The 16,051-nt window shown below is 45.1% G+C and overlaps 1 protein-coding gene across 1 annotated transcript; it reads left to right on the top strand.

Annotated features, from left to right (window-relative positions):
* Positions 1-5,638: 5,638 nt before the first annotated feature.
* LOC141985735 (alveolar macrophage chemotactic factor-like) lies at positions 5,639-12,687 on the top strand. Its single transcript, XM_074949922.1, has 4 exons — positions 5,639-5,696; positions 8,813-8,939; positions 11,172-11,255; positions 12,663-12,687. Exons 1-4 carry the CDS (start codon positions 5,639-5,641, stop codon positions 12,685-12,687), a joined length of 294 nt encoding a protein of 97 aa, XP_074806023.1.
* Positions 12,688-16,051: the final 3,364 nt, after the last annotated feature.

Raw genomic sequence — 16,051 nt, 5'->3', positions numbered from 1 at the left:
ACTCTGGGGATCTCCCTCTTCTTGTTCAGTTATTCTGCCCTATTAGAATACAAACAGTCCAGAGATGAAGAACTTTTCCTTGTGTCCATACTTATAGCTCCTTCTCACAGAAAAACAAATCGACAGTTTGGCTATCCACATGGGCTCTTTCTTTGATGGCGGAGAGAGAGGAGTGCATTGAGCGTCTTTGATCTCTGATCACGCACAATGACCACTTGCTTTGAAATGCGCGAGAATTAGCACTTTCCTATTAAAGTGCTTCATTTGCATTACACCCGGGTTTTTTCTCATGTGATGGGGTTTTAGTTAGAAAGGGGATATGTACAATGTAAATGTTTGCTATTCCATTATAACAGGATACACATAAGTGAAAATAATGCAAGTAGCATCCCATTAGTTTTCACCCCAAATACATTCTGGTACATTGAACAATACATTTATACAATTCTTATACATTGACCTTATTGGCCTGGCTTCCAGCTGCGTTTGTCAGTTCTCAGCTGACTCGGCCCTGGCCGGAGCTGGCCCTTGGCTTACCAGCGTCACAGTCCTAATGACTATGCCCTCGCCTAAAAGGGATCCCATCAGTCATTTGGGGCCAAATCCTAAAGTCCTTCCTCGTCTGAATGTCAGTTTTGACTAGTAAGGATTGCAACAGTTGGCCTCGATAATATTAGCTTAGATTCCACTTCATTGCAGTGTCGATGTTTCTGCTGGGCAGAGACAGGGACAAGGAGAGGGGAAATTGCGCACATGGGACCCAAAGACAGAATTCGGTCCATAATAAATGAACCCTTCATCGGCACCACAGCAGTTTTCATAGAAAACCTGACACTGTGCCACACCTAAAGGACATGGCCCGTCTAAGGTTGCAGGGAGCAACATACACTCGCTCCCTTAAGGTCTGAGCACGGGAGAGCAGACAGAAGCAACATCCACGTGTAGGAACAAGGTCCGCACACGAGCTTTTCTTTGGAGGAGGGTGAATTTGAAGCCGATGGGAAAAAATGACCTCTGGGTTCACTCTGGGCTCTGTCCGACTCCCACTGAAGTCAGGATCAAGCCTCTCCTCTCCGGCAGGTTTCCCATATGACAGGGGTTCTCAAACTTCTCTTTTTGCTGGGCCCCTCTTTGAAAAGATTTCAGGCTGTGACGACCTCCCCCAAAAGGTGACAGCAAATTACTGGACATACCCACGGGGCACACTCATGCTATCGCCACCCTTACGCCTGCACTGCTGCTGCTGACGGCGCTGCCTTCAGAGCAGGGTGGCTGGAGAGGCGGCAGCTGCTGGCCGGGTGCCCAGCTCTGAAGGCAGAGCCTCCGTACGGTCCTGCCACCCTCACGTCTCTGCTGCTGCTGCTGACGGCGCTGCCTTGAGAACTGAGCAGCCAGAGAGCAATGGCTGCTGTACCCCCCACCCCCGCCCCAGCTCCTCTTTCCCCCAGTGACATTGTTGTGATCTCACAACCCCCCGACAATAGGCTGGTGACCCTCTTTTGGGTCAGGACCCCCAGTGTGAGAAACTCTGCTCTATTAGCTAGGAAAGATTTTTCCTATCACAGTCAGGCATGAGAATTAAATAAGATGGATGAGTTGCCTAATTATCAAACTAAGGCCATGACCCTGCTAAGGCTTAACCATGTACATAACTATTTGCACTGTGATTAGTCCCAGTGGACTTTGTGGAACTACTCCCTGAGCAAACTGAAACATGTGCATGATCAGGGTATAGCTTCACACAAACCGAGACCATCAATGGCAGGTGTTTGTTTAACCTGTTCTTAAAAACCTCCAGTGACTGGGATCATAATAAATAATAGCATTAATTGATACCTTGCTCTTATGGAGTGATTTTCATCTCAAAGCACTTACAAAGGAGTTTAGAATCATCATCCCCATTTCACAGATAGTGAAACTGAGGCACAGAGAGGTGCTGTGACAAGCACAAGGTCACCCACCAGCCTAGTGGGAGAGCCAACACTAGAACCCAGAGCTTCAGAGGCCTAGTCAGGCCTTCTAACCAATAGGCCACAGTGTCTCTCATAAGTATTGGGATAGCACCTGGAGAGCCCCATTGTGCTAGGCGCTCCACAACCATACACTAGAGAAAAGGGCCCAGCCCCAAAGAGCTCACGCTCCAAGTATAGGAAGAGAGATAACAGTAGGATAACAGACGATAATAGTAACTAATAATAACAAATAACAGTAGCGATGTCAATGGGCGCTGTGAGTTTTCAACCCCTCTGAACATCAGGCCCTGTTGCAAAAGAGCATTTATGCATGTACATACATTTAAGCATGTAGGTCAGCATGGTAAGACACCTCATATAAGTGGGGGTGATAGCTATCTGATAAATTGCACTGGTCATGCACCTTTCTCCAACCCACCTGCACTCTGCCCACTGTACTTTCTGCTGTATCTACTTCTTTCATTAGCAGCTTCAAACAGACACTAATTGTGTACTCCTTTCCTCCCAAATGGGGAATTTATACCACTCACTCTATGATCACTGTGGTCTAGGGGCGGGGGATCAGATAAGCAACATGAATTCTTGCACCAGGGTTAGGACCAGAAAGATTCTTCACTATGACGGGAATCAGTTTAGGAAAAGAAGGCCTAGAAAAGACACCTGTTTATATATAAAAATAGTTTTCAGGGCCTCTGCAAACTCTTGGTATAAAAATGCCATTTTTTTTAGTCTAGACATTATTTTAAGAGGGTAGCATCCCTCCATCTGGCTACATCTTTACTGAATTCTATAGCGGGTATTTTCAGAAGGAAGTGTTAGACCTATAGACACAGTACATAATGCATGGACCTTTTTTTAGTGGGTAGAAAAACCATTTGCTGCTTGTTTATGGAATTTGAGTTCTATCAAAACACATGGAAGGAAATGGGAGTCTTGCTGTTTTATCTCATATTACATTAAAGAAACCACATGATGGTGTGGTACAGAAACCTTTGTCAGCATGAGTGTGGGACGGTCACACAGCATTGCAAATCAGTGCCAGTAAATCCTCTAGACTCCACCACCATGCAGTCTTGGTCACAAATACAGGAAAAATGAACTAGCGTGGAGATGCTTTGTTCTTACTCATTCTGTGTATCCCTGCGCTTGGAGAGCTAGCCTGCCTTCTCAAGATTGAACAGAGGAAAATTCTAACTGGTGTTGGAAGTTTCTTGAAGTGATGTAAAATAGCTTTTCTATAAATAACATGATTTTAAGGTCAAACGCTTAGGAGCTTTCTAAGGTTACAAGTAAATGCTCACTCCTTTAGAGGGGGTACTCCCCTTTTCCCAGTGACGTATGGTTCACATTTCCAGCCCTGATAGGTAAAATGCTTATTGTACCTTAAATCTGTCCCTGGTGCAAGAATTCATGTTGCTTATCTGACCCCCCTCCCCCCAGACAACTGTGATCATTGACTGCGTGGTATAAATTCCCCATTTGGGAGGAAAGGAGTGCACAATTAGTGTCTGGTTGAAGCTGCTACTGTTAGAAGTAGATACAGCAGAAAGTGCAGTGGGCAGAGTACAGGTGGGTTGGAGAAAGGTGCATGACCAATTCAATTTATCAGATAGATATCACCCCCACTTATATGAGGTTTCTATACCCACATAGCTATATGTCTGGTCACTTTGCAAGCCGCCATCTGCAGACTATTCAGATATCATGACGGAATATATTAGGAGCATTGATTTCAAGATTAGTTGTGAATATCTGGAGCCCTGTTAAAATCAGCAGCACTATATTATGAATATCTGTCTGCCTTTCTGGAGTGCCATAAAGAAGGAAGAGAAGACTTTAAAAAGAAAAATATTCAAAAGGGTTAAATTCAGAGCACATTTAGAGCAATATTCGTGCTGATCTGCAGTTGGAGTCAAGATCAGGTCAATCCCTTTTTGACACCTACTTCAACCAGGGATTCTATGGGGCTTGCAGCAGAGCATTACGAAACTAGCACTGAGTGAGGAGAACAGCATCCACAGAGAGGAAGCATGTTCGTGCCGTTAGCACACCACAGTGTGGGGTGAGCTGAAAGAGAGCTGGCTTCTGTTCCCAGGTCTACCAGTCTTCCTGTGTGACAGGGCCAATTGTTTGGGCCCTGATTCAGCAAAGCACTTAAGCACATGCTTAACTCCCACTGAAGTCAGTGGGAATCGATGGGCTTACCATGCTGACCTACATGCTTAAATGTATGTACATGCATAAATGCTCTTTTGCAACAGGGCCTGATGTTCAGAGGGGTTGAAAACTCACAGCGCCCATTGACATCGCTACTGTTATTTGTTATTATTAGTTACTATTATCGTCTGTTATCCTACTGTTATCTCTCTTCCTATACTTGGAGCGTGAGCTCTTTGGGGCTGGGCCCTTTTCTCTAGTGTATGGTTGTGGAGCGCCTAGCACAATGGGGCTCTCCAGGTGCTATCCCAATACTTATGAGAGACACTGTGGCCTATTGGTTAGAAGGCCTGACTAGGCCTCTGAAGCTCTGGGTTCTAGTGTTGGCTCTCCCACTAGGCTGGTGGGTGACCTTGTGCTTGTCACATCACCTCTCTGTGCCTCAGTTTCACTATCTGTGAAATGGGGATGATGATTCTAAACTCCTTTGTAAGTGCTTTGAGATGAAAATCACTCCATAAGAGCAAGGTATCAATTAATGCTATTATTTATTATGATCCCAGTCACTGGAGGTTTTTAAGAACAGGTTAAACAAACACCTGTCAGGGAGGGTCTCAGTTTACTTGATGACCTAAGTATATCTCAGACTAGCAGGCTGGACTAGATCCCTTCTTGAGCTCCCTTCTAACCCGACATTGGTGTCATTCTATACCCTGGTCGTGCACATGTTTAAATTTGCTCAGGGAGTAGTTCCACAAAGTCCACTGGGACTAATCACAGTGCATATAGTTATGTACATGCTTAAGTCTTAGCAGGGTCATGGACTTAGTTTGATAATTAGGCAACTCATCCATCTTATTTAATTCAATTCATGTATATCTTATTTTAGGTGTGTTCTACTTATTCCTGCACCACTGTAGAGCAAAACAGGTAATCAAGTGCAGAAATGACAATAAGTTCTTAAGAACCTGTTTAATTCACTGCAGTGACATACCACCATATTAGAAAAAAGCCTCAGATTTTGGGGAGTGATACCATTTACTTTTTATTCCTCTGTCATTGTCTTGCATCGCATCTACTCCACTTCAATCGACAGGTCTGATCATCCTGTCACATACCCCCCAGTTAGGCATCAGTGTGTGCAACCCCCCGGATTTAGCGGCGGTTTCTCCTGTATTACGTCAGTGAACGAGGAGTGAGCTGAGATTGGGCGTATGAAATTCAGCAGCTGGTGAACAATGCAACACCGAGCTCATTCCCTTTCATCATATCATTTTACTGGTTTCTTGGAGCCCTGAAGGAATTAAAGCAAGCAGAACAAATCCAATTTACTTCTGGGTTGTTAGTCTGTAAAAACTCTGTAATCTCAGCCTCATCTAAGATCCTCCCTCACACACCACACTGTATAAGAGTGTCAGTGCTATCACAGGGGTCTGTAGTTACCACAGAGTTGATTTTAAGTAGCTGTTCACCACAAGCAAGGCAAGAAACAAACCAGCAAAGCAGCCATGGACAACAAGATCACATTGTCCCTCCTGCTGCTTACTCTCACAGGCTTCTGTCATGGTAAGCAATTCCAAGTACTTTTAGCCTTTTTCCTTGTTATTGCCTTTTACAGTATTGGCAGACAAAAAATAGTGTTTTAATGTAAAGGTGTATTCAATTACTGAGCTGCTTTAAACTCTCCACACACACTGGCTAAGATAACAAATCACACAGAACGCATGCATAGTTTAAAAGAATTCCAGCTATGGCTTCACTTCTAAGCTCAGACCAGTTTTAAACCGATGGAACACCACTGACTTTGGTGACGTGATACCCGATTTACACAGAGGCAAGTGAGATCCGAATCAGACCCTAAATACAGGAACAGTGTAGTGTAGTGCATTTCTGGTACTCCAAGTCTTTCCCCTGCTTGAGGTGTCCATGATCTCCGCTGCTCCAGGAGACACAGAACCTCATCTCAGCTGTTAGCTGGTTATTAAAGGGGGAACTGATTTTCAAGTCTGTTTTCAGACAGTTATTTCAGCCGATCTACTCCAGTCTTTTAGGGTCCTAGACTCCGTTCCCTTGTGATGTGCAGTGGTGAGCAAATCAAAGAACAATAGGACAGGAAAGCCTCACCGGTGGGGGAGAGAGAAGAGCAGAACTAAGGAAGATCGGTCCCCATCTCTTCTGTTAAGGCTGCGGAAGACTTTAGGCTGATGTGGGAATTCCATGGGGACAGGTCAAGTGTAGAGCCATGGAGCAGCTGCTGTGTGCTGCTGGCTAGTCAAGTGGATGTTTGCATAAAAAATTAACTAGGCTTCTAGCAGCATTCGTTTCTGCCTCGCTCCTGTGCGGCTCTCAGACCGGTGGGTAGAAGAAGAGCTCGGTGTAGCTTGAAAGCTTGTCTCTTTCGTTAGCGGAAGTTGGTCCAGTAAAAACCTCACCGCCTTGTCCCTCTAACATCCTGGGACCAACACAGCTACAGCAACGCTGCAAGCAGGGAGATATTGGTCAGGCGTGGACAGAGGAGCCTATGGCAGTATTGTCTCCAAGGGATCTGTGAAGGGGAACAGGGGGCTGGGCAGCACCATGGAGGAACGAGCACATGGTACAGTAAGAGTTTGCTTTCCTTGCTTCATCAGTGTCCCACTCACCCAGCTCCTCTCTCCTGAGGGGAGCCACTATTGGTCATGCCACACGACAAGGGGAATCTCATTGGACTTCCTGGCTCCTCCATCCCACTCTGGCAGGCTCTGCTAAGAGCGGGTACCACATGGCCCTTCCTGACTGGGATTATGAGGTTTGTGTCTTGTATCAGAGAACGTGAGCTGATCCATAAAAATATAAGTCCGAGTGTCCTTATTTAACTCTCCTTTTATACAAGCCTCTGGATTGTAGCCCTGTGATTGTGAGGGGAGGAGGAAGAGTAGGGTGTGGAAGGCTGCTGTGGGCCAGCACCGCCATGAGCAGGAGGACGAGGTTTAAGTACAGCAGGGTAGTCAGTCTCCAGCCCCTTGAAACCTCCACATGCAAACGTGCTACACTTCCCTACACACGCCTCACTCGGGCTGCCCTCCAGTTGCTAGCCACGAGTAATTGGGCAGCTGTGTAACAGCATGCTTGTTCCTGCGTGCTCTCTGTCATGCTCGTCCTTTTGCTTACAGCTTGCACTCCCAAGCCTCTGTCACTGCACTATGCAGCATCAAGCCCCCTCTGCCCTCCCTTTCCTTTGTGTCAGAGACATTTCATTTGTTCAAATGGTGGGCGGTTAAAGGTGGAAGAAGTAGTGTATCGCTGTTCATAGGCACAACATAGAAACAGCTATGGCTCAGAGCTGTGGTTCGTTGCACCCAGTGCTGGCCTTGGAACCGAAAGACCTGGGGTCAAGTCCCTGCTACGCCAGAGACTTCTGGTGTAACTTCTGTTCCTGCTCAATTTAAGGCAGCCTGCCTACACCCTGCCAAGGGCTCAAGGTGTGACCTGGCCAGTTTAGGCACCTCCACCCTTTCCCTTCCAAGGGCTCAGGGTGTAAGGCACCTATCCTTACCCACGGGGCTCAGGAAGAAACCTGGTCAATTTAAATACCTGCCCTTTCCCTCAGGGGTCTACAGAAGCTTTTCCCAGTGAAAGATCATTACACAGTTGTGCTCTAAACATCTATTTATTAGCAACACACAGAGAATACGTATACCCAGCAAATCTCTCATGCTCACCACTCCCAATATACAGACAAATTTCACCCCATGGCCAGTCAGGAGTCATTCATCTGCGGGTTCCTGGCAATGCCTCTGCAGGTCACAGCGGGGCCAGAGTTCCAGCAGCTTGATGTTGAACTGCAGTCCAGAAATGGTTCGCAGAGAGCATTGTTTTACATTTACATTATATAGATAAAACTAGCTCCTGCCTTCAAATTTACTAAACCCATCACATTATCCCACACTCCTAAATAACAAAAATTGTAACCAATTATGCACTGGCACTTATGTGTCCTCCTTCCTTCCCAAGTCCTTTACATTTTCTCTTTCATGCCCAAATTTTAACTTAGTTGTGACTTTCTCTATTTGTGCAGAGGATCAGCAAAAGATACTGGTCAGAGCTTATCTTACCATTTGTGGAGTCTCGTTCTGTATCTTCCCTAATTTCCCAGCGTCTTTACAACCTGGATGGTTATAACTCTCCTTAGGGACATTCCTGAGGTGGGTGTGCTTTATCAGCAGCAGGACATTTCTTTTTTCAATGTGCGTGGCGAACTAACTCCCTGAGTTTCACCCAAGGCTGCTTTAATATGGGGGGTGGGAGGGTTTGATGAGGTCTCAGGCCTACACTTCAGGCTAGTCACTTCATCTTTTTGTGCCTCAGGTCCAATCTGTACAATGGGGATAATGGGGATGCTCTACCTCATAGGGGTGTTGTGTGGGAAAAGCCATCACAGATTGTGAGGTACTGTGGTAGCTGGGGCCAAATAAGTACCTAAGATAGATCGTATCCTGTCTCTGACAGTGTCAGATGCACAAACCCTACAGTTGGCAGATCTAGTATAATGGGCATCCTAAGAAGGTCTTGTCCTAATCCCCATTAATTAGAGAGTGGCTTAAATCCTGCAGCAGGTTTTTCTCCCTTCCATACACTTTTTTGGAGCATTAACTTAGTTAAGTTCCTCACTCGGTGATGCCCTTCACTTTCCTTCCTCACAGAGTCACTTCTGGGTGGAGAGTTGCGGTGTCGGTGTCTCCAGATGGCCTCGGGCTTGATGTCACCAAAGCACTTGGTACATGTGGAAATCATCCCCAAAGGCCCACAGTGCGGCACCGTGGAAGTCATGTAAGTTGAAACCACAGGATTTCACAAGCCATTAGCCATCCGAATGGCATGATTGTGAAAGCTGCAAGATTGACAGCATTGGAGAATGAAACCCTCACTTTGTCCCCAGAAGACCATTCTCTTACCATTTCCGAGGTATTTGGTTTGCTCATCCATCGTTTTACCACGTTACTGGTGGGAGGGGGAGGACTTTGTCCTCCTCCCACTGCACCAAAGACTTCCGCTGTACAGACCCCAGGCAGGAGGACTCAGGAGATGCAGCTGCATGGAACCATTGGAGACGGGGCGGGGCTGGGCTCCTCCTGTGTCTTTCTAGTATACTGTACCAACTATAAATATCTTACTGGTACAGCATACTGGACCGTACCACTGTACTCGCACCACTGTTCCCTCTGCAGAGTTAGGAGCCTTGCATGGCAACCATCTGCTCTTGCAAGCCTTCGATTGTTCCCACTCCAGATTTGGTAGCCCTGGGCGAATCCTCCACAGGCCAGGATCAGCACCGAGGCCTACTCTCTTTGTTGCAGTTCCGAGTCTCCCTCCGGCTCCTTGAGAGCATGGTTCCTATGGAGTCACCCTGCCAGAGACTTCCCTGCTCACTCACGCCCCCAGGACTCCTCAGCCCACATCCCCACCCGGCCAAGCCTTCTGTAGCACAGAAGCTCTCGGCTGAAAGGCTGATGCAGCCACTGGCTACCACCTCCTTCCAGCAGAGCCCTCACTGGTTGAGGTGGTGAGGGAAAACTGTTGATACAGACCGCACAGCTGGTCACCGGCCCCAGCACATCAAATTCCACATGTGCGTGGGCCACAGATAGTGCTACCCAGAGAGTTGACACCCACACTGTCAAGGTACACATAGACACATGTAGCCTGAGGTTTCGGCAGTTCGCCTTTGTATTCGCCAGAGATTTTACCATAGGGTTATTCTAATTACAGGGGAGTTATATGTTACATGGTGGAAAGAATCCAGCCCAGAGGGAAGCTAAAACAAGCTAACAAAACACTTATCTTCCCTTTAAGTCCTCCTCAGGGAAGGAGCAATTGTGAACAGAAGATCATAAGGTCCTTACCGCAGAGCCCTGGTTCAGGGTTCTCAAACTGAATCAGCAAAACAAAGGTCTGTGGCCTTGGCCAAGCTAGGCCCTTAGAGCCTGAGAGAGACCACAGCCCATAACAGCCTGTACAGCTTCTAGTCCAACCCAGCTTCTTTTTCCTTTTTGAATTTTCCAGCCACAGGGGATCCTTGACTGCTTGCAGGCTTGCTTCAGCTGTAAGTGCCAGACGGCTCCTTAAAGGGGTAGTACACCCGGGGCACCTCTGTGCCCTACTCAGCAAGAGATACTAAGATTTCACAACTACTTCTTTCATAGACGTGATCAGGCAAAACTTCAAGAGCCACAGGCTGCGCCTTTAGCAGAGCTCTCCTTGTAGTTAATGGGAACTGCCTGAATTTCTTTTGGGAAGTATCTGACCCTTAGGGTATTTTTTAGAGATAAATGGAAACACCAAAGGAAGGGCCATAGCTAAACGGTCTTTCGTTATATATAATTTATACAGTTGAAATGCAAAATGATTTTTTAAAAATTGTACAGACTTAGGGCCAGATTTTCAAAGTCAGGTGTACACCAATATTGGTACCATATGCTGCGGGAAGCGGCGCGGGCCGAGGGATGTGCTGGCCGCCCTTCCTGCAGCCCCCATTGGCCTGGAGCGGCGAACCGTGGCGAGTGGGAGCCGCGATCAGCTGAACTGGCAGACGCGGCAGGTAAACAAACCGGCCCAGCGCACCATGGGCTTTCCCTGAACAAGTGGAGGCCCTAGTTTGAGAACCACTGCGTTAGCAAATAATTTTGAACATCCATTCCTGTGAGGGACTTTTTTATATATTAAAGTAGAAGGGCCTCCTTGTGCTCTCACTTACCTCGGTGTAAAGCAGGAGTAACGGTACTAAAGTCAGTGGAGTTACACTGGTGAATAATTGGAGCAAATGAGATCAGAATCAGTCTCTAAGTGTAAGTCTAAGTTTCACATGAACAAAGTGTGCGTTTTCAAAGGGCGCGTATTGACAATTAACTATCTGTGCCAAATTTGGCGCTCACTTACAGCTGTGCCGCTCCAGTGACATCACTGGCGGGTGGAAGAGCACAAGTTAGCCTGCAGGCCGCTGTTTTTTGTAGACTCTCTCAAAGAGTTAAGATTATTTTAAACAAATTGTTCACTCCCTTCCAGTGCGACATTGAAGACGAGCCAGCAAATCTGTTTGGATCCCGAGGCCAAATGGGTGAAGATGATAATTAAGAGGATTTTATGCAGGTAGCTGTCGAAATGACTGTGTTACTGGAACTATTCTGCCAAAGGGCGGGTTGCCACAGGTCTTCTGAAGAGAAATAATCCCCAGATTCCTTTCAGTCTAAACACTTATGTGATCTTCAGTGCTCATTATCTGAAGGCCCATTTGAGCAATACAATGCCAGGAATCTAGAAAGACGGGGATTAGCAGAAGTCTTTGAATACAGCAGAAACGGGGTACATCCATAAATCTTAAAAATATCCCAGCGATATGCAGCATGTTACCAATGTACATGGGTAAGCCAGTGCTCTTCTGGTTAGTGTTCTGCTCTGCCATGTGAGAGACCTAGGCTGAAGGTTTGGGCTCTGGTCTCTCCTAAATTAACAGGAGCTGACGCACCACAAAGGGAGAGCCTTGCATTTCTCTGCTGTATATTGTCTGGCCTGCCTCAGAGACTGGGCCAAAGAAGGGTCACTAGGACAAGGCTTCACTTGTGTGTGGGTGTGAATAACCGGCGGAGAGCTAATTAATATATCTGGTTGTGCAAGCTGTATTTGGAATTGTTTCTGACAACTTTTCATTCGCACAAACAAAAATGGACTCAAGTTCTGCCAAGTGGTCATTAGGAACCAGAAGACAATATTTCCTCCACATAATCAAAATCTGTTTGCTAGCCATGGCATTTTGGCTGTATTGAAGTACTGCAGAAAGGGATCTGGGGGGTCATAGTGGATCACAAGCTAAATATGACTCAACAGTGTAACAGTGTTGCAAAAAAAAAAGAGAACATCATTCTGGGATGTATTAGCAGGAGTATTGTAAGCAAGACATGAGAAGTAATTCTTCTACTCTACTCCAAGCTGATTAGGCCTCAACTGGAGTGTTGTGTCCAGTGCTGGGTGCCACATTTCAGGAAAGATGTGGACAAATTGGAGAAAGTCCAAAGAAGAGCAACAAAAATGATTAAAAGTCTAGAAAATATCACCAGTGAGGGAAGATTGAAAAAAATTGGGTTTGTTTAGTCTGGAGAAGAGAAGACTGAGAGGGGGCATGATAACAGTTTTCAAATACATAAAAGGTTGTTACAAGGATGAGGGAGAAAAATTGTTCTTCTTAACCTCTGAGGCTAGGACAAAAAGCAATGGGCTTATAGTGTAGCAAGGGAGGTTTAGGTTGGACATTAGGAAAAACTTCCTAACTGTCAGGGTGGTTAAGCACTGGAATAAATTGAACAGAGAGGTTGTGGAATCTCCATCATTGGAGATTTTTACGAGCAGGTTAGACAAACACCTGTCAGGGATGGTCTAGATAATACTTAGTCCTGCCATGAGCGCAGGGGACTGGACTAGATGACCTTTTGAGGTCCCTTCCAGTCCTATGATCTCTCTGTATTGTATATGTTGTGATTTGTTGCAATGTTTGCATTACAGCTCATCCGGCAGACTGCGCAAATAGGAAAAGCGGAGATAATGCATAACCCCATGCGGAATTCTCAGCCATGATGTATCTTCAAAGGCCAGGCTGTTCGTAGTTTGTTTTACTCTTTCATTCTCTGTCCACACTGACTCATCCCATATACGGACTGTTAGTTTGAGAAAGGAAGCTGCTGGAGTAAATATACTGTCACACAACCAGGAGACTTGTGAGTTTTATGGCATGATCATGCTGCGCGCTTTACTGTGGGGGCATTTGGAGGTGAATCCTGGGTTCAGTACAGTCAACAGGAAACACTCCCATTGATTTCAAAGGGTCAAGGATTTGGCCCTTATTGAATTGGCCTTTAAAGCAATGCCATCTGTGAGTTTCACGTTGAAAAGCTGTGCAGTGTCACATTTATTCGTGCAAGAGAAAAATGAATGAAGCAAAAGTGTAAGTTGGAGTGTCCCGGAATGCAAAAAAGAGTTTGTGTATATTGATACAATACTGTTAATAGCAAGAAGCAATGTCATTGAATACTGTGAAACAATTACACTACTTCGAATGTCTTCAGTATTTTAAATGCTGAACTCTTGATTTTATACATATTATCTTCATCACTAGTCAGAAAACTGCACACCAATAAAAAGAGTAATTCTATTTTTATCATCACTCGTCTCTGTCATTTTCATGTGGCGTGCTGTCACATTTTAAGATGTCAGCCAGGATGAAGATGGTTTTTAATGCTTCCCCCCTCTTTTACTTCTGAAAGTTTGTATGAGTGGTTGTTACAATCATTCTATAAAATATTATATCTTTGTTAAAATGATAAAACATGCTCATAATTTGGCAGGTTGCATCTATGGCATTCTGTGCACCTATTCATGGGCTAAATGGAGTTGAAAACTGAAGATGAGCAGCTGATAGATGCAGTTCTAGGTGACTTTGTATACAATACTCAGAATTGCTGTGCCTGTTTTTCAAGGGAAGTAAACTTGGCTGCAATTTTTTTAGCAATAAAAAATATTTTGCTAAAATCAATTTCATTTACATCCAGAATCAATAGAGATTTGGTATGATTTCCTTCTTTTTCCAAAGGGCATCAAAGCCACCAAATTCCTTTTCTGATGCCATCCACATCTGGTTCGCATTCAGTCCAATCCCCGGCTATCTCAGCCAAAGACAACCACGACATCGTGAATATTATGGATAGAAAACCAACATCACCTGCATACAGACAACATATAGGAGAGATTACTTCACAGCTGCTGGTATAAGAGATATATTCATTTTGAATGTGCCACAGGTGTCATTACCTGGGTTCTTATGTAGCATCTGAGAAAATGTAAAGCCTGCTGCATGATTACCTGACAAAATTTTTTTTAAAAAAAGTGAATTTTCTGTAAAATCTTTGTCAGATCATCATGTGGTGATGGACTTTATTTTGGGACCTTGAAGATTGCTTGAAGTGTTTTTCTTATTAAACTAGTCCCAGGCAGGGGTGGTATTAGCCACGAGAAAGACTGCGTGAAGTTCTTAAGGGGCCCTGAAGAGGGGAAAGAGAGGCAGGGAGCTGCAGAGCCACTCCTGGCCACAAGGGGCGCACAGGAGGCAGCTGCCCTGTTATACCCCTTGACAACGTATAGTTCATTAACAGGTTGTTCTTAAAACTCCCCATCAGGAAACAGGTCTCTGTGATCCGCGCTAAATTTAAAAATCCAAATGTAATTGAGAACATTATGGAAAAAAATCATGTAGCATTACCAAAGTCACATCATCTCATCCCTTTCTTCCTCTTCCCCAAGAAGGTGAGAACTTTCTCTGGTATTTGCTTAATATACTCTAGGATTTATTTATTTCTGGCATCCGGGAAGGTGGAGGTTGCAGCTTTGCTTATTGGTATCCAGGTGGCAGCTTTGGCTTTTGGCATTGAGAGGAGATGTGTCTCCCCACCCCAGCAACCCTTGATAGTACTAGCTGCCCTATTGCATTTCATCCCGATATCTGCCATTACATCCAGCAACAGTGGAAGGCCACTGGCTTGGCATTTCTGCTGAAATGATAGGACTGATGTAATTAAAGATGACATTTAGATTGTCATCATTAGGCCTCAGCGTTAACACCCCCATTGAAGTGAACAGGAGAGTTCACACCTCCTTGAGAGCTAGTTTGTGACTGACTGAAGATTCAGGCACACTTTGAGGGTTATTTTCATAACCAAATGAGTTAGATACTTTAAAAAAATAAAAGCTTAGATTCTGGAACAAAATTATGCAGTATGTTTTTTGAAAATCTAGAATTATGCGGTTGTTTGCATGGCTGCATAATTGCATTGCCCATGGGCTGGGCTATAAGAGAGAACAGCTATTCTTCAGGCATTACGTAATCTAAGCCTGGCACATCTTACTAATATAAGTGAAAAAGTTTTTCATTTTATTTTTGTGGTACACACATTTCCATTCTGTTGCAAGGGTTGCATCATTCTTTTGTGATGTGGTTGACCTCTTGGTGCACCAAAACAAATATCACGCTCTAGCTGCAACAAGTCAGCTAATCTAGATAACTCTTCAGCAGAAAAACTGTGACATGACAAGCCTCTCATTTTCATAGGTGCTGGAACTAGGGGTGCTGCCACACCCCCTGGCTTGAATAAAAACCCAAATACATGATCTCCACCTTCAGCACCCCAACTATAAAAATTGTTCCAGCACTACTGCTCATTTTACTGACGAGGATTCCACAAAAAGGGCGCAGCTCTAGATGCATTTTTAGCTTGCAAGAGGATATGAGAAATGCAGGATAAATGTATTATGCCTTGGGCATACGTACCAGTATAGTGTCGAAAAAAACCTCAGCCAATGCAATTTCAGAGGATTTATTCCTCATAGATATCCCCATCCAGCAAAGCACTTATCTATTAACTTTAAACACGTAAGTAAGTCCCACTGAAGTCAAAAGTTAAACAGGTGCTTTAGTGCTTTCTTACGTTGGGGTCTTAACACCGATCACAGTGGCTCTGCTATTCTATGTTCTATCCAGTAACGAAAGAGGAGGAAAGGAAACTTCATTCTGGATAGAGAGCCAGAATTACGTACCTGGAAGGCCAAAAATGCAGAGACCTATGTAAAAAAACACAGGTACATGTTTCAGAGTAGCAGCCGTGTTAGTCTGTATCTGCAAAAAGAAAAGGAGGACTTGTGGCACCTTAGAGACTAACCAATGTATTTGAGCATAAGCTTTCGTGAGCTACAGCTCACTTCATCGGATGCACAGGTACACGTGACACTTATTTGCCAAAAGCAGAAATATGCTGACCCCACCGACAGCCAGATCTGCTGAATCAAAAGGTGCAGAATATGATCTAACATGCCTCCTGCCTCTAGAGGGCCTACTTGTGTGAGTC

This window comes from Natator depressus, chromosome 4 (assembly GCF_965152275.1).
Source record: "Natator depressus isolate rNatDep1 chromosome 4, rNatDep2.hap1, whole genome shotgun sequence".
NCBI lineage: Eukaryota > Metazoa > Chordata > Testudines > Cheloniidae > Natator > Natator depressus.
Note: the sequence above shows the minus strand (reverse complement) of the source record. Positions and strands in the feature narration are given on the sequence as shown.

Excerpts from the sequence above, each read along its gene's own strand:
- LOC141985735 (XM_074949922.1), top strand. The coding sequence starts at position 5,639 with ATGGACAACAAGATCACATTGTCCCTCCTGCTGCTTACTCTCACAGGC. Across the intron at positions 5,697-8,812 it reads TCTCACAGGCTTCTGTCATG|AGTCACTTCTGGGTGGAGAG; the intron begins GTAAGCAATTCC and ends CCTTCCTCACAG. Across the intron at positions 11,256-12,662 it reads ATTAAGAGGATTTTATGCAG|CTCATCCGGCAGACTGCGCA; the intron begins GTAGCTGTCGAA and ends TTTGCATTACAG.